Below are 22326 nucleotides of genomic sequence, written 5' to 3' on the forward strand. Positions count from 1 at the left end.
CCACCAGAGAGAGAGAGAGAGAGAGACAGGGAGAAAGGGAGAGAGAGAGGTTCTTCTTCCCATAGCTGGATATGTTTGCAATTTTTCTGTTTTCATTTGAGGTTATCTGTATATACTGTATGTATATCTTTACAGATATGGATTATATATATATATATATATATATATATATATATATATATATATATATATATATATTTATTTATTTATTTATTATTTTATTTTATTTTTTCTGGTGACCTTTACATATTGTTTATGAAAAATATGTAATTTTAACTGTAGTATATACACTTTTCCACCTGTATTTTAGTTTATATTCATTATTCATCATTGTTCATACTCTTCACTATTTGTTTTCTACTTGCTTCGGAAATGGAAATGTGTGTTTCCCGTGCCACTGAAGCCCTTTTGGATTGAAATAAAATTAAACTGTGAGAGGGAGAGAGCGAGACCGAGAGGAAAGGGGAGAGGGTATTGATGGGAGTGGGAAACGGAGCTGTGATGGCGAGAGAGGAAGGAAAGAAAGGGAGATGTAAATGAAGCGAAAGAGGTGGAGATGAAGTGTGTGTGTGTGTGTGTGTGTGTGTGTGTGTGTGTGTGTGTGTGTGTGTGTGTGTGTGCGTGTGCTGCTGTGTACATGTGTGTGTGTCCACTTGTGTGTTGTGGAGCCGGAGAAACAAACCGTGAGGGACAGTGTTGCGCTGGTGAACAAACAAGCATTTCGTCCTGTATTTGTGTCAAGTCTCAGTAAGTAAGCAAGTCAGTTCCTTCCAGTGCATCAAACCCACAATGCAACAGGGTTTTGTTCCCGAGTCTCTCTCAGTCTCGCTCGGTGTCCCTCAAACACACATGTTGCGTTGAGAACATTAGACTCATTATCTTCCACGGTCTCTGCAGCTCTGCACGGCGTGCACGTTGGAGCCGAGCTTCACCCTCTCCCTGCAGGAGACCTTGGCTGTATTCATACCGCCGCTGAAAGACTCCCAAATCTGTTTACAATGTTTTCCTCTCAAACCGCAAAAAAAGCTCTCATATAAATTATATACATTATACATATTTATTTTTATAAATTTGATTTTGTTCATGTAATTTTATAAATTATTAAATACAATGAATAATGTATGTATTTCATTGAAATAATTAAATATAATCATTTAAATTATAATAATATATTTTTTTGCATGATGCACATGCTATATTTATTCCCCCAAAAATTGTAAAAAATGTGAATTAATTACGTTACATTATAAGTAAATGAATAAAAATATGTAAAAAATATATATACTGTATATGAAGAGATTTGGCATGGGATTATTGATAGCCTACGCAAGCCATTGATTGTTTATTTGGGACCCAGATACCTGTATGATAGAAGTATGGACACATTCAACAAAAAGCTGTACAAATCAAGTGACCTGTTCTGAGACTGATAAAACAGTGGCTAAATACAGTATATGATATCCGCTGAGCGCTGCTGTTGTCTGAAGTATATTCCATTTATTGTCATTAAAACTCATTGAACCTGACTATTCGCTATACTATAGCCAACATTTCATTCAACATAATCATACGATTCCTTAAAAAAGAGATTACATGTTTTACTCACAGGTTTAGTCCTGCTGCTTATCAACAGCGCGTTCTGTTCTGAAGTCGACTGGGTCGAACTTGCAGACTAAAACTAAAACTATTAGATGTTGGGGCGTCTCAGCTCCGTGTCCACTTCACCTTGTGTGCCCTGCCAGGGGTGGAGCCGCTGCCGGGGATGGTGCCCGACACTCTCTCTCTCTCTCTCTCTGTAGGAAATGACTGATTTGAGGCAGCACTGAGAGCTCTGATGCTGATCCTGATGCTAATCCAGTACAAGCAGCAACAGAGACATATGTGGAATGCAAATTGTCGTTGAATATGAATATGCATACATACGCAGCCATGGTTTGGGGATAAAGCCTCTCTCGCTGCCAGACAACCATTCACTGAAATAACCAAATGACTGGGTAGCCACGTGTCACCTATGCTCATATGCTTACTTGTGTGTGTGTGTGTGTATGTGTGTGTGTGTGTGTGTGTGTGTGTGTGTGTGTGTGTGTGTGTGTGTGTGTATCTGTGTGTCTGTGTTTGAAAGTGTTAAGTGTGTCGCCATATGAGCTGAGGGATGTTTGGGGCGATATGTAAATGAGTGTTCTCACACCTGCTGTTCTGTTCTGTTCTGTTTTTGGAACTCAGTTTTTGCAACACGGGCCCTCAACTCTCCAAAATGTTGATTAGTTCTTGTTTTCTTTTTCTGTTTTCGGGTTGCGCTTCTTTAGTTAAATTTAGTTTGTTTTACGGTTTTTTTTTTGTTGTTTTTTTATTGCCTCCCAACTACCGAAGTCAAAATCTAAAACACTTGATTGCCAAGCACAAAGTACAAGGAATCGGCCCCTGGTTACGAGGAGTCTTTGCTTAATATTGCATCAATATTGAAATTAAAGCAGCACGTTGTATTACTGGGCAGGTGCATTACAGGTTAAAGCAACACGATCTACCTTATTTACCTTCAAATAACAGCTTCAAAGTCATTTTGATGGTACACTGACTTGTAATATGGAGAATGGCACCTCTTTCATTCCCACCCACTCCCCCCAAACACCTGTTCTTGCACTATGTAACTTCTGTGTTTGGGTACGAAACCGCGGGAAAAGTGTGTGAAGCTTTACGGCACCATGTCACTTCCTTGATGTCTGGCTCGGGTAATTACCATTTTTTTTGCCTGGTAAAATTTATTGTAAAAAAAAAAAACCCCAAAACAATTAATTAATAAATTATAAACTTGCCGGTCAAAGTGTCAGCTAATAACGGCAAGTGTGAAGTTAACGCCGGCTCATCACGAGCCTGACACGGTGGTTTAGCCGAGCTGTGGTCGCTCGGCTCGCCTGCCTGCACATGGCACAAAAACAACCGGTTCAGAGTCCGGTTTAAACATCAGAGGAGCACGCTCAGTCTGCGGAGCCGCTCCCGCTCACTCGTCATTTGGGCCGAGTGAGGATAGCTGGTGACAACTCGCTAAATCCAATGTTTGTTTCTCTCACCTTCTCTCTCTCTCTCTCTCTCTCTCTCTATCTCTCTCTCTCTATCTCTGGATTTTGTTTCTCACTCATGGCATCACCTCCCTCTCTCCACTGCACAGGCAGACATCCGTTCCAGAGAATACCTTCGCATCCACTTCCCATTGCCAGACGCGACAGCTACGAATGAGGTGGGTGTTCGTGTGTGTGTGTGTGTGTGTGTGTGTGTGTGTGTGTGTGTGTGTGTGTGTGTGTGTGTGTGTGTGTGCATGCGTGCGTGCCTGCCTGCCTGCCTGCCTGCGTGTGCGCCAACTGTACACACACACACACACACACACACACACACACACACACACACACATGTGACCTTGTACGCAAACACACACCTGCAGGGTTTATGTTATTTCTGAACACGGTGCCAGGGGAGGGGTTTGGAGTGTCTTACAGAGGGATTAAAACGTATTAAAAGACATCCGCATTTCGCCCCAAAAACCCGAAGTTAAAGCCACAGTCAACACCAAAGCAAACCAATTATTCCTGTCCGGTTTGCTGACATTAAATCAAGAGAAGATATCCGAGAAGAGGCCCATGGACTGGAATCTGAATGATAGAGTCAGCATGCTCTCAAGATTCGGACAGAATATTATATTTTTTTATTGCTATTTCCGCTGTATGAGCACCGAGCAATGGCTACGGGTGGTGGGAAGGTGGGAGGGAAAGGCAGATGGATTCAGAAACGGCGACAATAGTAGGAGTGTGACTCGTGGCGTTGTGAGCGCGTGGTGCATTTCCCACTGATCCCCCAGGATTCTCAAGAGCTTTGCATCTAGTGTTTTAAAATAATGCAGCTCAACACTCATGAGCAGCATAATACAAACTATCTCTCGGAGGTTACTGATGCCACAGAATATGGAGGGAAGGTAAAACCGAGGGGTTATCACACAACCTTCAGCAGGTTTGACATGATGACATGATGGCCAGCCTATGGCCCGAGGGCCGCGGTTTGGCCCATAGACCCCCCCCCCCCCCCGCTCCAACAGAAGATCAAGATCATATTGATCAAATAGGTTAATTCGATATTAAGAATTTGTCGCATTTCGGGAAACTTAACGCTAGTTGCTCTGCGGGCCGCACAGTATAGACTGGGCGGGCGGGGTCATTCAAGCCCTCTGCCCTCCCATGGTGTGACACTCAAAGTGCTCTGAGGTTCAGCCAGTGGCTGCTGGAGCTTGCAAGAGGCTGTGATGTGAGAGGGGGAGAGCTGACCCGGGGCCAGCCGGGGTTAAGAACCGACAGAGGGGGAAGCTACGGTGGAGAACGCCGCGAAGCCTTTGATCCCGCTGATCTCCTCCCGAGCCTAAAGCCTGTGCTTCCCAACCCCGTGCCCCGCCTTCCTCGTTAGTCATCAAAGCTGCGGACCGCAACACCGCCCTGCGCGCGCGAGCCCGCGCCAGCACGCACGGGCAAGCACTCGCATACCGACAATAATGTGTGTCCGCGCTCACAAAAGAAAAACGCGCCTGCATACCTGCAGGCACGGGCGCTTTTTTCACATTTCTCTCTGCGTCTCAAGGCTTCCGAGCCACAGTATTGACTCTTGCGTGTTTTTCCACACAAACCTGGATTCATTCTCCTGTACAGGTTGCGTACACACGCACACACACACACGCGCGCATGCTCACACATATACAATAGCTTGTTCACCCTTACGCCCCCCATCTCCGTTGGGAAACAGAATGGAAAAAGAACAGTATGTCTGTGCGCCTGGCCGTTAGAAGCTCTCTGACGTGTGGAATCCTCAGAGCTCTCTGGGCTCTTTGATCAGCCTCGCTACAAAGAGAAGGAGGCTGGGAGCCGGACTTTGTGCTGAGTAGGAAGGCCTTAGCCCTGCTCTACCCTCGCTCCTGCTCAGCAGAGGTGTGTGTGTGTGTGTGTGTGTGTGTTTGTGTGTGTGTGTGTGTGTGTGTGTGTGTGTGTGTGTGTGTGTGTGTGTGTGTGTGTGTGTGTGTGTGTGTGTGTGTGTGTGTGTGTGTGTGTGTGTGTGTGTGTGTGTGTGCGTGCGTGTAAGCGTGTGCGCGTCTGCGCGTGCGTGTGTGTGTGTGCGTCGGGGAGTCGAAGCGAGGGTGTGTGTGCGTCACGAGAAAAAAGGTATTCCGAGCATTTGATGTAGCCGATATGTTCGCCGCCCGCGAGGAGATGTTTTCTGACTTAACTTTTAAACGCTGCTGCTATCAGAATTACCAAAGCCTCGCCGACCGGCCAAGAGTCCTCTGAGCTGTCCCTGTCAATGCTGCACTTTTCGCAACCCCGTGGCCGTTAAAAAGGTCATTTTTCAGTTTCATTTTCATTTGCCACATTGTGTCGTGCACGTGTTTGTTTGTTTTTGTGAAATTCCAGCAGCCTAAGGTAACACTTTATTAACCCCTGGGGGGGTGGGATTCAAATGTTGACAAACCAGTGTCAAGTCAAAAGAAGAGATGAAATTGATGAAATAAAATATATGTATGAATATAAGCAGAAGTGAACAGGGAGCGGCACTTCTGTTCATTTGTCAATTATGTCAATTTGTCAATTAGTGAATGAATACAATGTCAACCTAATGAATAATATCATGTCATTGTGGGCGTGGTCAGTATAACTAAGGCCATCTTGGCTTTGTGAGCCTATTGTGAGTATTTAAAGTGTGGGGGGAAATGATAGATATTGGTGTAGAATTTCGGGTTGCCCTAGTTATAATTACTATGTCAGAATTACCACCTTAATCTCTCAGGTAATCTGTATTTTTTCTTTATTCTTGCAATAGATTCAATCATATTTTAGGTCCTAGTTTAACTGCTATGCCTAAATGTAGGCGTGTCAGCGGTTCTAAAAAATGTGAGAACGAGAACTATGGCGGGTTTGATTGGTCTCCCATTTCATCTCTGTTACTTTTTGTCGCGCCTCCCTCATCTTTACGGTTTGCTAACAGACGATGTTTCCTGTTTACATCCACCACCAGCGGGCGAAGATCTGTCAAGAGTTTCACAAACCCAAATTGGAGTTTTAACGGAAGGCCGCCCTCCTGGTGTGGCCGTTTGAACGCAGGTCCGCTGTCCGAGTTGGGGGGCCTAGAAACTCGGGAGTGCAACCTTTTGCATCAGACGGCTTTTTCCTTGTCTCATTAATTAGGCTTTTTTTTTTTTTTTTTTTTTCTCCTCCTTTATTTATTTTTTTTTGGATATGCAATTCGCTACTGGTCTAGCGGGAGACGGGGAGAGCGTGAGACTAGACAGCTGACTGCGCTGAGCGGTGTACCCCTTGTGGCAGGGCAGAAATAGGATTTCTGAAGAAAACATGAAAGACAAAGCAACGGGAACGGGGATGAAGAGATCCGAGAGGCGAAGGAGGGAGAAAATAACAAATAGTGGGAAAGCAGGGTGGGGGAACGGGGAAAAATAAATCAATGAGTGTGTTAAAGAGAGAAACTGAGGACTCTGAGGAAATGGTGTCTGCACTTTTAGTAGTTGATTGATGTGCCTGTATTTTCTACATACGAGACGGTTAGGTTACAGCTTTTATCCGAGGTTGTTAATTCTTTGCACATTCCGTTTGTGTTCGCTCCTGCTTTTTCCACACGACGACTCTCCATCTAGTCGTCGATGGGAAAGCCCTGAGCCCCAAAAACCCTTAAACACTGGAGTGAATCTCATGTCGCACCCGCTTCCCGCTCAATGATTTCCTGAGCACTATGTAAGTGGGATCCTGAGGCAGAGCTTAGCCGTTAGTCCGGGAAAAGTTTGTGAACCCTGGGGCTAATAGACTGATGGTAAATAACCCTTGCACACGGGAAGTGATACAGGTTACATATCCCATATCACAAGGAAGAAGTGCTATAGCAGCAGCCTCTGCTCCTGCGGCCGCAGCTGTTATGAGGCAGTCATTGAAAAGATCCACCGAGAGTCAAAAGAGAATGGCTTATAAAGAGATTCATGATTGATGCGAGGAAAGGAAAAAGATGGACGCAGACACATGAGGTTATCCGAGTGGGATATGCGGGTATTGCAGCTAAACAAACCGCAGGATGGCTGACGGCTGGAGGGACAACCCACATGCCAAGGTCTCCTGCTCAGCTTTATCTACGGCTGTTAAGCAACATCTTTTCATAGGTTAGGCACATTTGGGACTGTTAAATATTTAATCCAGCTCACGTCTTACGAGTGGGGCGCAGAAACCTGCAGTGGGAAAACAGATACTATTTGTTTCCCAAAGCTGTCATTTCAAGTCGACATTTCTGAATTTATATTTACTTTTGCCCAGTTCCGAGTGTTTTGTGCGTCAGCTCAAAAAAAAAAAAGATCCTTCCAACGAGAGAGGGAGAGAGAGAGAGAGAGAGAGTTTTTGCCGTTCCTTTTGAACCGTGAGTTTATTTGAAGAACGACACCCGATTACAATCAATTCTCTCTTCCGCGCCTTTCAACACAAATAAAACACAAACAGCCAAAGGGTTTGAAGCCTCCTCGGTTGGGTTTGGGTTCGCCACGAGCGACCGGTGGAAGCGCTGCCCGTCTGAGGGACGACTTGCTTTACACGGCCCAAAAAGGCTCCGTCATCTCCACTGCGATTCACCCCCCCCCCACCCCCCCCCCCCCACTCCCAAAACGCTTCCCAAAATGTCAGGGATGGTGAAGTGGAGGTGGTTGGCCCTGACAGGACTCTGCAGGGAGCAGCTTGTCTCATTAAAAAGTCATCACGGTACAAGGACACAGATTGTTGTTGTCCTGTATTAACGAGAGGACTGGACTGGAGAGCTGCTAAATGTTTCATGGCGCTCGTCTCCACGCGACCATTGTTTCTGTGGAAAAGCTGCACGAGCCCGACCTGCGTGGCTGTGGACCCCCTCCTGACATTTCACCGCCGTGCTAAGTACCTTAGCAAACCTTACCAAATATCTAGATGTGTGTGTGTGTGTGTGTGTGTGTGTGTGTGTGTGTGTGTGCGTGTGTGTGTGTGTGTGTGAACCACCATTGTGTCCAGAAGGACAGTAGCCTCTGGCTGTCTCTTTCAGGCACTGAGCCCAGACTGAGCCACACAGAGGGGCAAAGAGTTCTGGCACTAACTCTTTCTCTAAGAGGCGTTAAATAAAAGATGGTTAGGTTACTCAGGACACACACACACACACACGCGCGCGCGCGCTCACACACGTGCAAAGACGCACCTTTTACTGAATGTTTTTTCTTTCTTGTTTTTATTCTCTTTCCTCTCGATTCTACTTTGAGATGTACACACCAACATGCTAGACCAAGTAAATAACCAAGTAAATATATCACACACAGACACACGCACACACACACACACACACACACACACACACACACACACACACACACACACACACACACACACACACACACACACACACACACACACACATACACAAACACACAAATGCACACACCGACACAGAAAGGGCAAGTGAATTTGTACAGTACATACAAGGGCAATTCAAAGTGCCGTACATATCCTACTTCTTTATATAAAAAGAAGTAGGATAAGAAGGATAAAAAATACAAAGAAGTTAAAAGCCATAAAAAATTATAAAAAGGTCAATATGAAATTGAAGTTGGCTGATTATTTACTGAAAGGCACTTGCAAATATGTTAGGCCAAAGTGTCCTTGAGCAAGACGCTTCCCCTGATCGCTCCTGATGGCTGCGTCCATCAGTGTATGAATAATTGTAAGTCGCTCTGGACAAAAGTGTCTGTGCAATGATGATATGATGATGATAAAACATGTATATAGATATAGAAGGATAGATTATATAGTTAAAATTTGTTATTTGTCAACACTGGACACTATTTAGTCAATGTATTGCAGCAGGGAGTGGCATAGGAAAATATGTGACCCACTGCAGATTTTAGGTACTTTTGGTGCCGTTTGACTTTTTTTTCACGTCATTTGAAAGTGGAGAATCAGAGCTTCAAGACAAGGTGCCACTTGTGCGAATCAAGCAAATATTTTTTAAAGCTATGGCTTGTTAATGACGAGGGTGCGGCAAACTGTGTTTCTAAGATAATCACCCTCAAAGTTTTTCCAACACTTGGCTTCATTCAGCCAGCTCTCAAACTGAAAATAGATGGAGGACCAATAGAGCCACACGGCTACTTGACACCCTGCTAAATGGGGAGTGGACACCCTGCTTAATGGGGCAATCTTTGCATTGTTCTTGTGTTTTGAGGGATTGTTGAACAGCGTCATCGACACACAACATCTTTGTTTTAAAAAAAAAACCTTTCCTTAACAGTAAGAATATACATGTTTTATAAAAGTGGAATTATTTAGGAGTTTAAAAGTGCAGACAACACAACAAAATGTACAGTCTGTCAGTAATATTAGTCTTTGTATATTAATCCTGGTGTGTCATTGAATATATAAATGTGCATATGCCAAATATCTTCAAAATTCCTGGAGTTATTATGTGGCTAACCCCTAACCCCCAGTTACACTCTGAAAGCCTTTTTCGGGTCCTCTTTTCATTTTCTTCTCGCCCCTGGCTGCATTTGCAGGTAAACTTGAGAATATTATCCATTGCTACTTGTTCATTATCTGCATCACGAACCTCAATGTCATGTCACGTCACGTCATCAACTTCTTCCGTTGTAACAACAACAACGGGCATGTTGTAGGTCTCCTCGAGTGGTTCTTGAAAATATTCAGTTTCATCATCACATTCAGGTTGAAATCAGTTGTTTGAAATGTTCTCCAAGTCCAGGATAACACTGATATCAGATTCAGCAGCGCTGTCGTTCTCGGCATTGCTGTCGATGAACTGACTATCATTGCGGAAAATGAAGTCCAGTACGTGCTGCTTACACTGACTTGGATCTATCGCACTGGTCAGATTAAGGTTCACAATATGATTTAGAGCTTCCGCCACCCGCTTCTCGTATTCCATAACAACACGGAGATGAAAGTTTTCACAGACAAGTGAAATGGAAGGCTCCACGTCTTGTTTACGGAAGTGATGTCAGCTTTTCTTCTTTGCGTGTTACGCCACCTACACAACAATGTATCCAAGTGTGTGTATAAAACATGTAAGATTGAAGATTGAAGGTTGAACTCTATCAAAATAGTTTCACATTGTGACTTCACATCACATGGAATATGGAGGAATGATCTTCACCTGGGTGTTCACTTTAAAGTAAACTATCGATCGGCGTTGTTCAGTGCTCTTCACCGCCTCGGTAAGTGAACTGCGTTTCCCCATGTTATCGAACGGGAATATTTTACTTGATGGCTTAACATTTGACTACTATTTATAAATGAGACTTGCTTTTCAAAATACGTTGAGAGATAAAAAAAAACCACAAAGGAACACGAATCTCGAAAAAAACACTCGTGTTGATTGCAATTTAACTTATTACATTGCAATCAACATGAGAGTTTTTCTGAAAATTTTGTTAAAGGGGAATATTGTGAATTCGATTGTGAATTCGATATCTGTCTCATAACACCATCCTAAAATACAGTGAACCGAGATGAAACTTACGTTTACTCGCCGAGATTAATTTTGTTGCCGCTCTGTCGTTCTGCCTTTCCTCCATCACTGTGTTGATTCTTTCTTTCTGTAAACTCCATGAAAGATATTTGAGTCATACCGTGTGTGTATGCAGGAACACGTACTATGGTAAGAAAAGGGAAAAAAAAAAGTCTGAGATGCTGAGAGGCGCTGGAAATCTAACCAGAAGAAAAGATTGAGGATGTTGATCATAACAAAAGAATACCCTCAGGCAGCTTCTCTTTCTCTCTGATGTCTCTCTCCCTCTCTCCCCCTCTCTCTCCCTCCGCCTGCTTTCTCTCATTTCGTCATCAACCCACACCTGCATGTTCTATTTGTCCGAGCCTCGGATCTGCACCTCTATGCACCTTGTTCCATATGGAATCCTCGTGGGCCTTGTGTCATTTCCTGTGCATTGTTTTTTGTTGTTGCTTGTTAACCTACTGCTCTCAAGGGGTGGCGGTTTATGAAAACAAGGAAAGCCAAGTTTTATTTAAATGTTTGAGTGATTTGAAACATTTAAGGGGTACATTTGTTTGTTTGTGAAATAAATACATTACCTAGGCATCCATTGATGATTTAGAAACATTCTGCTCTGCTGCTGCTCCTACCCTCTCCTCTATCGCACCCTTCTCCCTCCCCTGCCCCCGCCCGGTGGGAAAGAGGGGGCAAATGTACGCTGCATTTTAATTGATGAGATCATTTTCGATTTCTTTTTTCCTTTTTTTAATTAGCAAGGAAAAGCTTTCAATGAACTTTGTTTTTAATTTAATGCCTCGACAATATTCCGCCCTCGTGTGTTTTGGAGAGAGAGAGAGAGAGAGAGAGAGAGAGAGAGAGAGAGAGAGAGAGAGAGAGAGAGAGAGAGAGAGAGAGAGAGAGAGGAGAGAGAGAGAGAGAGAGAGAGAGGAGAGAGAGAGAGAGAGAGAGAGAGAGAGAGAGAGAGAGAGAGAGAGAGAGAGAGAGGCAAAGTGTGCTGACATGGTGTGGTACTTTGCCTCACTTTGACTGTGTGTGTGTCTGTGTGTTCATAAATCATATGTGTACAGCTTGGGGACGTTGGGAAACGAGATGATAGCAGGGGAGATAAATCGGAAATTGTAAATGGAAATTGTGGATAGAGTTTGGCACATATGTGAATGGGTTTATGTGCATGTGCGTGCGTGTGTGTTTGTGTGTGAGTGTGAGTGAGTGTGCATGCTGGAGAGCTTGGCACGACGGAGGCGGTTTGCGGGCGGGAAGCCGTTGCGGTGGAGCAGATTTTCTCTCCCTCCTCAACCGCTATTTTTTATTTGCATTCTGTCATCTGTTTCCACACCCACAGAAATACAAACAGTGTAGAGAGAGAGAGAGGGGGAGAGAGGGTCAAGAGAGGGGGAGAGAGGGACACCTTAAAAATAAAGGGGTGATGTAGAGGGAGGCGCTGAAGGAGAAAAGCCGATTGCCGACGCGGAGCGGAAGGGCAGCAGAACTCGGGGAAGAGCATCCCTCCATCTCCATCTCTCTTCCTCCTCCCCTCCCTCCGTCTCTCTGCTTTATCCATCTGTTTTATCCCCCTGTCCGTCTGAAAGGAGAAGGGAGAGCTGCGTTTTATCACGGCTGGCCTCACGCGAAAAGAAAAATACTCGCGCCCCGCGTTGTCTCCCCCTTTTCCCAAACGCCGCCAAGTGGCCCCTCAAGTGTTGATAAATTACCGCCGCCCACCTCATTTTTCACAACCGCCCGCCTTGTCGTCAAACACACACCCTTAAGCGTGCGCGCTGAAAAGTGCACGCGCGCGCACACACACACACACACACACACACAAACATGCACGCACACACACAAGATGCCACGTAGGCCTCAACCGTAACGAGAACAATCGCTGAGCCCTCAGGAACGGGAGAACGATGGGACCACGGAGAGACAGAAAGTGGGAGGGGGAGAGAGCGAGGGGTGGAGGTTTTCAGTGGGGTGGGAGGCAATAAATTGGGCTGATGAACAACACAATTGGTGGCAAACGACTCTTGGTTTGGTGTTTGTTGACAGACGCAGGGATGAGAGCCAGCGTCGCTGGCACCGAGCAGCGCACGTCCCTGTGCAGAATACAATTGGTTTGAGGGGTTTTACTGTAATTGTTTCAGAGGATAACAAGCTAACAAGCACACCAATCGATGCTGTTTAGATACACACATTTGCAGTTTATTGAGCCTGACCCCTAATACATTATTCACTGTTATAACACAGCCTAAAAAAAAAATGAAGGGCGTTGAATAATGAGAAGGATACGTAAAACACACAATGATAAGTAATGACAAACTAGGACGATTTAAAAAGGAACCACCTTGGAAACTCTCCAGTTGTAGTCATTGTAGTCGGCATCAGTGGATTTCAAAGTGATGCCACGTGCGCACCAAAGGGGTTTCGCTGCAATTTAATTTGTCGAGATCCTAAAAGTCTTTAAGGGCCGTGAAGAGCGCGCTCACATCGCCGGCAGTCGCTTGATTTGCGGCGGTCAGAAACTCTTGTGAACTGGGACTCTGTCGAGAACACGGGGTTGGTTCGATGTCGTCTCATGTCTTAAATCCTGGCTCCAACGGCGTGAGCCGGCATCCAAAGACGTGTGATCTCCTGTGATCGACCTCTTGACTAAATCCTGCAGTATGTGCAGTCCCGGGATGGAGGAAAAAGTCTTCGTGTGTGATGCGGTCCGCTGGTTGGATGTGGGTCTTTTGAAAGTCTTTTGCTGTGTCCCAGCTCTAAATCTGAACAAGCTCGTTGTTGTCATCACAGTCAAATCCAAGACTCCGATGAAGTAATTCGCTGAGGAACGATCGAGATCCACCATGCTCTCAATATCAATATTTACCTTTTTTTATTGAATGCATTTAGAAATGTTGTATATCTACTTTTATTAGTTTATTCTTGGCCTGTTTTTAATCAATATCATTACAGTATGCAGTAAGTAAAGCAGTGGGGCCTATTGAGCAGCACTGGCGTGGTGAGGTGATAGTTAAGCGCTGTAGTATCTATATCGAGGTATCTATATATTTAAAAATAAACACATACATTGTTTAACCAGGAAGATGGTAACCTGCCTCTTTCAGGCGTGGACCTTCCCTCGCGTGGACGTACCTCGTCTGTCCTTCTGTCGTCTGGCGTCCGGCTCGGCTCGGAGGACACAAACCCAATCCAGTTTACAGGAGTGTTGACGAGCAGGTGAACGTGCAGGTGTGAGCCGGTCGTCCAGTCGTTCACCGCTCTCCTCTCCCCCCTGGGACGAACGGCCATCGCCCGCATCTTTCTCGGCGCTTCTTCCTCCGCCGAACTCACCTTTCCATCCCCCGTTTGGCGAGCGGAGCGTCATCCTCCGTCCGGCGTGAGCTTAACACGCGTCTTTAATTTTTTTTTAACGCAGGTGAAGGTGAAGCCGCCCTTTTTTTTTGTCCTGTTCCCTCTCTGACCTTTCTCATTTTCCCAAGACGGGAAATAAAACTACTCATCCTTAAAGGACTACAGCTGTGTCAAATTGAGTTTTAGTCTATTTACCAGTCAGCGCACTGGTAAATACATTTTGACATCATCCCTTTTCCTGAGAGCTCACATTTTTGGATTTTTAATATAATACAATTTGAACGACATGTTTCCAACAAAAGATAAACTAAGAGAAAATACAATTTTAATTAAATTCAAACATCCTTGACTTCTACATGGCAGAGAATTTCAAGGTTCAATTAGAAATAAACGAATAATAATAATAATAATAATAGTAATAATAGGGTATGATCTGTGTATGATTCACAGTAAAAAGGTTTAAATGTGCAAAAACACAAATATGGTCCTACAAGAATATTCTGAATAATTGCCAGCGACATGGCTGTAAAGTGCACAATGTAGAATCCTTCACCAGAGTGTGATTGGTGAAAGCAAGAAGACATAGTGAGCACGTATAAAGAATAAAACTATATAGAGTTGAAATCACCGCTTCCAGGTACATCCCTCGTTTAGTATTTCTGTCACACTGTGAGAGAAGAGCCAAAACAAACACGACCGTCATCTTGGCCCCCTCGGCCCCCGCCGTCAGCAGCTCCTGGTTCTGCTCGCCGGCGTTTGATTGATAGCTGACCGGGCCCACGCGGCGTCCCCGCTGAACTTACCGTGACGGGTGAGACGCCCCAGAGCCGGAGAAACAACTTTGTTTTTTTCTCTCCGGGAGAAGCACTGACGCCGCACGCACACACGCACACATGCACACACACACACACACACACACACACACACACACACACACACACACACACACACACACACACACACACACACACACACAGTGAACATCTTGCAAAAAAAATACTTGACAACACTGTCTGCGTTCACTTTATGTTTTCTTGCTTTCTGCCCCACACCCCCGCAAAATAAGGTAATTTATATCATCTTTTGGGAGAAGGCCATGCAAATTTATTTCAGTAAATGTTTCTAAATCAATAATGAAAGAATCTGAGGATATGTCATTAGAATGTCATCGTAGGGCTGGGCCATATGCGGCTAAAATGTGGATATTGCGAGATGAGGGGAAATATCGTCTGTGATTTTAGTTAGCGTAATATAATACATAATAAATTACATTACATTATAATATATTATATTCCTGAATATCAAAGATCGTCAATACTCAAATATTTCCAGTAGGTAAATATCCTGTGATGGCAGCAATAGCCATCCCCAAAGTATCATCAGATTATCTACATACTTATTGTGGTATTTGTGTAAAATATCGTGATAAGAGATTTTGTCAACATCGCCCGGCCATACATTGTACAAAACCGTCCTTCTTATTTTGTTCTGTTGCCCGTCTTGGCCACGCCTCCCTTCAAAACGAGGTCCTTAATCTCTAGGGCACTTTTCCTACATAAATAAAGGTGAAAGCAAAATGAAAACACGCCGACACATTCACCTATGTACCTACACAAGTACCTCTACGGTCGTTCTCACACGCGTACGGCGTCCAGACGTCCCGGCGCGCACAGTGCAGTGGGTTCCGTTAACCAGAAAATCAATACGGCTTTTATTCCTCGAGACACTAAAGACAAATCAATGAGGGCAGATCTATTATAATAAGGATGTGTCAGCCTTGGACGAGGCGGAGAAGAGGATGCAAACAGGACTAGTTATTAGCTTTTTTTTTTTTTTTTTTTTTCTTTCTTTCTTTCTCCTCCTCTCTGCTATGAGCGCAGGGAGGCCACTGGCTCCGATTCCACTGAGCAGCTGCTGTTACATAAAATCCTCCATAACTTACTTACTGTACACTCGCTGCCAGGGCCCGGAGCACTGGGACGTCGGGATTTGGGGCGAAACCTCGCTCAGCAAAGAGCTCAGGCACCGTGGGGTTTGGAGAGGGCCGCTTTAAGGGGTTTGTTATACAAGCGACTTAAGTATTTTATCCGCTCGTGGCGCAAACTGGACCGTGATGCGGCTGAGATCCCGAGCTCTCGGAACAAACAGGCGGCCCCGCCCGGACTCTCTGTTTAGGAGGAGAGGCCGCCTGGGATCCGTCAATCTCCACTCGGAAGCTCCGCCCTCCCCGAACTGCGCCGCTTACGTCGCCAAAGTGGTTTCATTTGAGGACGCTCAGGCATCAATGACCGGCATTTTTTGGCAATGCTGGTGTCGTTTATATGGCTTCCTCTAGGGGGCGAAGTTTGTCACTAATTGTCCAATATCGCCGATTGTGCCTTTACGTGCAGGGGCTGGAGTAGGCTTGATCTATGTCCTACACGAACGACAGTTATCAATATACGCAGAGATAAAAATGTGAGAAATTGCAAGAAACAGCATTGGTGACGTGATTCTTTCATCGACTGTTGTGTGGAAGCGCTGTTGCATTTTTTGTTGTTTCATTGGTGCATCTGAATACGAAAACCTAAACCATGATGTTTTTCTTTTCATGGTTGTTTCATTAGTCGCTCTGTTTTCTTTCCCCCCTAAAGAATTGGAGCAATGTACAAATCCGTGTATATGAAAGGTTGTGCGTATTTGTACCCACATGGATGTGGGCGCTCAGTTGATCCAACAGGTTGAGTGACATTGATGAATATTGATGATCCCAGAGACAGGCCCGGCTACTCATCTGCCCAGGGCGCTTTATCGACCCCAATTACAATGAACTGCCCAGGCAGCGCTCTCCACATCTGTTTGTCTGTCTGTCTGTCTGTCTGTCTGTCTCTCTCTCTATCTATCTATCTATCTGTCTGTCTGTCTGTCTGTCTGTCTATCCATCTATCTATCTATCTATCTATCTATCTATCTATCTATCTATCTATCTATCTATCTATCTATCTATCTATCTATCTATCTATCTATCTATCTATCTCTCTGTCTGTCTGTCTGTCTGTCTGTCTATCCATCTATCTATCTATCTATCTATCGGTCGGTCTGTCTGTCTGTCTGTCTGTCTGTCTGTCTGTCTGTCTGTCTGTCTGTCTGTCTGTCTGTCTGTCTGTCTGTCTGTCTGTCTGTCTGTCTGTCTGTCTGTCTGTCTGTCTGTCTGTCTGTCTGTCTGTCTGTCTGTCTGTCTGTCTGTCTGTCTGTCTGTCTGTCTGTCTGTCTGTCTGTCTGTCTGTCTGTCTGTCTGTCTGTCTGTCTGTCTGTCTGTCTGTCTATCTATCAGACGATTCATCAGACTCACACTACACACTAGATCTGTTTTAATATGGAATGCAGTGCGCGTGGACTGTACACTCTCCATCCCAGCCTCTCTCGTTCTCCTTCTCTCTCTCACACACACACACACACACACACACACACACACACACACACACACACACGCACACACAGACATATGCACTCTGAACCTGTGCCGACGCACACTCTTGATAGCCCTGGAGGAAATAAGGAATGCGGAGCCCGGGCTCTGGTCCTGAAATAATCATATGCTGATCTGCTGCATCAGCCTCTTATCTCAGCCTTGACACCCCGTCAATAGCTGGAGCGGCTTCGCAGCGCTCCCTCTGAGTCATGTGCCAGCATGCGCTTATTCACTCACTGTTCCTCCAAGGTTCAGTCACGCTGCGGCGCTCCCCAAGGAGTTATACAGTGTGTGTGTGTGCGCACGTGTGTGTGTGTGTGTGTGTCCGTAAATAGGTGTGAGAGAGATTGTAAACGTGCTCATAGGAGTATATTTGTTTTGTTATACGCCTTCATGATTTTTCACATCTCCTCCGTGGAGTGGGGAAACTGCTCCCCGCACGCACACACATACATACGCACGCGCGCGCGCGCACACACACACACACACACACACACACACAGACACGCACACGCTCTCTTGCACACGCCATCACTCACCGTAAGTAAACCACAGCTTCGGGGCCCCGTAGCCGACCATAATGCCTCGCCTCTACCAGGCCATTCATAACCTCTAATGTGTTGCATGCCGGCTCAGACTTCGGCGGCGTGAGCAGCGCCGTGTTTGCCGCAGGACACCAAAGGAGAATAAGTCCTTTCTTCTCTCGGGTTCCATGTGGTTTTGCGTGAAATTGTCTTTTGTTGAGTCCATGTTCACAGAGAGAGGATACGGGACCTGGGAGCCGTATCGAACGCGCGTTCATTCTTTACACCCCTGAATCAAAGAGTTATTTTCTAACAAAAACAGAGTACTTTTAGAATATTTTGGAAAATAGATATTTTCCTCGACACACACCGGGATATCGGCACATTTATCTTCAACTCTTTCGCACCTAACAGACCAGTACATAGGTAAATGGAAAACATTATCTGAGGCAATGATTGCCATCCTTTCTCGTAACAAGGGCGCATTAAGACACGCACCCGAATTGAAAAGACTCTGGGGTCCCAATCTGAGGAGATAATTATGGAGATAACAGTGAAACTATGATCGAAAGGGTCATTATTGAACATCATTGCATTTTCTAACAGAGCGCACGTCTTGTAAATGAAATAATGTTGAATTTAAACTATCAATCATTTTTTTCACGGGACCTCTCGAAGAACCACATTGAGAAGCACAGATCTAAGGTGTCAGACAGACCAGGCAGCTGTCGTCCCGATTTGCTGATTTGAATGTGACTGTATGCAGATGAACGACCATGCAACATCAGATCAGGGTGCCACACACATCTCTAACCATGAAAGTTCCAGACGTTACTGAAACAGGACCTGTTATGCAAAGCTCACTTTTTCAGTGCTTGTGCACATACATTCGGGCCTCTGATGGGCCTGCTAACACACAAACTTTGAAATAAGACAACTCGGTCAGGTTTTTTGTGAGCGCTGTAATGCAGAAGACGTGGTGAAACGCGCCGTTCAGCTTTTCTGCCCTCCTACACGTCACCGAGGGAGTCATTCTAATTAGAGCCGACCCCCCCATCTGAGTAACTCCACCCACAGCTGTAGCCAGACCGGACACGCCAGCGTCGAAGCTAAGAGCGTGGGAAGTGCTCTGTCGGCTGCAGAGACCAGCACAAATCTTTTAAAGAGAAAGAGGAATTAATAACAACTGTCCGTGACAAAACTGCAAGAAATGTAAGTATTTGCTGTGTATGTGTGTGTGTGTGTGTGTGTATGTATGTGTGTGTGTGTGTGTGTGTGTGTGTGTGTCTGTGTGTGTGTCCGTCCGCGTGTCCATGGTAGGTTCACTGTACTGTTCACTGCGCGATCCGCGCTCTGTTTTTCAGCACAAAGCTGTAGATGTATTTATTTCATTTTATTTTCTGACGTTTCGGTAATTGAATGAAACAAAAAAAAAATAGCCCCGAGCCCCGATGTATTCTGCGGTGCTCTAAGCTCCGCGCTGCTCCGGAAGCCGCGGTGAAAGTCGGAGCAAACTTTTGAGTTGGGTCTTAGATCTAATATGAGTGAACATTCAGCGACCGGATAGCTTATTTCTCGCCTCAAATGTGTTCATAACCAGATTTTGGTGGACTGATGAGGTGAAATAACTGAAAGTTTACAGACTAAATTAAACGGAATCAGGAGTTAAACCTCAAACCCCATTGGCTCACAGAACCTGGAACTTGTGCTCGAACCCCATTGGCTCACAGAGCTAGGGGCCTTCGGGAGGGTGGCTCCTCCCACTTAAACAGTGTCAGGAACACGGCGGATCAGAGGAACGTTGCAATGGCTCCAGTGCATAAAAAAAGAGTGGTGTTCTCAGCAAAAACTTCAGAAATCTCATAGACCTTCATCAACTTGTGTAAAAAGGAGCATCATCAGTCCCGTTTAATCAACTCAAGGCTGTCAGTATAGAAATGGAAAGCTTGAATATGGGAACAGGTGGAAAGAGCTGAGTATCCCCACCCCACCTTTAACTGTGTTAAGGACCATTCCATGACGGACAATCCCCAGCCGCTCTGTTATGTCATTTGCATCCACGTAATTTACTGAACCCACGACAATGACGATATTTGGTCACTGTCTTGGCGTGCGCGCACAAACCACTTCAATGAATCGAATGCGGTACGATATTGACAATATTGATATTGCGTTAGGAGACCCCCATGAGACTCTGGGATTTTGGATCTCAATATCGGGAACTAGTTAAATGTTGTCTTTAAGGCTGCATTACAGCAAAGTATTACAGTTTTCAGAGCTCCGTAGACTGCTCTGCATGCTGTAATCGATGCCTCTAGCTCAGGCCTGGCCAACCCGCGGCTCGCGAGCCTCATGCGGCTCTTTGGCTGGTTTCATGCGGCTCTTATGGGGCTTTCACATGACAAGCGTCAAAAACTCAGAAAAAAAAAAAGCGCAGCCATTCATTCCCTATTATGATTATAAAATCGCTATGATGTATCACTCGTTTTCAACCGCGGATCACCTCCTCATTTACTCAAAGCGGACAGCAGCAGGAGTCATGTCCCATTAACGCCTGTTTTATTAGACCTAATGCCGCGTTTACACCAAAAGCGCCAGGGCGGCGCGCCTCCATACAAAGTCAACATATAGACGCGTTCCAGTCCAGTTCCAGTCTAACGCGGCATTAGGACTAATAAAACACCAAATAAGATTCCAAAAGCTTTGGAAGTTTATTTTCAAAACTATTGACATGGTTAGTAGTCAACATATAAGATGGATCGGCCGGTGAATTGCGTTGCGTATCGGACATGTCCGATGGAGAACTGTGAAGGCTGGAGGGGTGTGTGTGTGTGTGTGTGTGTGTGTGTGTGTGTGTGTGTGTGTGTGTGTGTGTGTGTGTGTGTGTGTGTGTGTGTCGCGACTCGCGAGCTGCAGGAGGAGGACCGACTGAAAGCTGCTTTAAGGGAAGGGACCATTGAGTTCTGGAGAAGTGTGCCAATGGAAAAATGCCCCAATGTCAAACGGGCTGCGCTTAAGATACTGTCAATGTTTGGGTCAACATACGTCTGCGAGTCTGTGTTTTCTACCAAAAAACATGTGGAAACCAAAGCATCGATCTGTTCTGACTGACACCCATGTGAAAGAATTGCTTCGAGTGGCAACAACGGAATACAAGCCAGATTTGAAGAGGATTGTTCAAGACAAGGAATGCCAGAAGTCCCACTAAGCAACATGCATAGTAAGAGAAAAACGCTATTGTTAATTATTATATTTTTGTTTGTGGACTTTGTTGAACTGAGAGGTATACCGCGGAAACGCAGTACTTTCATTTAGGAGTCCTGGCTCAATGGTGAACTCGAGCTCCGATAGCGGGTTCGATCCTCATAACCAGGGCTCCGGAACACCTAGTCCCAGGTATATGTGGATGGCCAAAGCATCAGATCGTGTATGGTCGGCAAGAGCCAAAACTGATTCTTAAAGGTTAGGGTTTAAGGGACACATTTGAATAAATTGACCCAACATGAAAAAAAGACATCCTTATCATTAAACTCGAAGTCCAATTCCCCCCTCTATGAATAAATAAACAACAGTACTTTTTGAACTGAGAGTTTGTGTGTGTGAGACAGTGCACACAATGTTATATTTTTGTTTGTGGACTTGGTTGAACTGAGAGTTTGTGTGTGTGAGACAGTGCACACAATGTTAATTGTTGAAAATAACTGGCCTGTGGTCTTAGTACTCCTTCCATCCATCCATCTTCAACCGATTATCCTTAGTCGGGTCGCGGGGGCTAGGAGTCAATTTCTGTCATTATCATGTTGGTGTGTGACATTTACAATAAATCTGGCTGAGCAGAGGTCTGTGTGTGTGTGTGTGTGTGTGTGAGGAAGGGATGGGGTGATGTTCATGTGTGGCCATGTGTATGATGTGGCTCTTTGCAGTAACACAGTAAAAAAGTGGCTCTTAGTCTCTGACTGGTTGGCCACCCCTGCTCTAGCTGCTTGGTCATAATAGCCACATGAATAATTGTGTCAAAATATCTTATGAAAGCACCGCTAGTCATCCCCCGAGCATCGTTAAATAACTCTTATTAAGGTAGGCGTAAACAAAGATCTCCTAACATTTGATTTTGGCAATATTTCCCAGCCCTACTTTCACCCTGATGTTACTTTACTTTGCCTTCTCAAAAGGGTGAAAGAGCGAAACGCTTCGAACCTCTCGACCGCTCTGTCAAAGGCTCTGTGAAGCCCACTGGTTTGATGGTTTGACGTCAAGACAGGAGACTTCAAACGTCCTCTCTCTCTCTCTCCCTCTCCCTCTCTCTTTTGTTTTGTCCCCCCCCCCACCTCTGTGGGTCTCTCAGTCGATCAGTCCGTCTTTCTGCATTTCACCCTCATCTGTCTGTCTTTCTTTTCTGTCTCGGGTGCCTCTCTTCCTTTCTTTTTCTGCCTTTCGCTC

The 22326-nt window shown here is 45.2% G+C and overlaps 1 protein-coding gene across 2 annotated transcripts in view; it reads left to right on the forward strand.

Annotated features, from left to right (window-relative positions):
* The window catches only part of LOC307229842 (endonuclease V-like), a 52858-nt gene that overhangs the window by 22233 nt on the left and 8299 nt on the right, over positions 1-22326 (forward strand). Inside the window, exon 8 of one of the 2 annotated variants that reach the window (XM_079999936.1) lies at positions 3171-3235. In XM_079999936.1, the coding sequence (XP_079856062.1) occupies positions 3171-3235 (65 nt within the window). Of the gene's footprint in view, positions 1-3166; positions 3236-22326 lie in introns of both variants that reach the window. The other variant, XM_079999937.1, reaches the window with a different exon arrangement.

This window comes from Zeus faber, assembly GCF_960531495.2.
Source record: "Zeus faber genome assembly, chromosome: 4".
Lineage (NCBI taxonomy): Eukaryota > Metazoa > Chordata > Actinopteri > Zeiformes > Zeidae > Zeus > Zeus faber.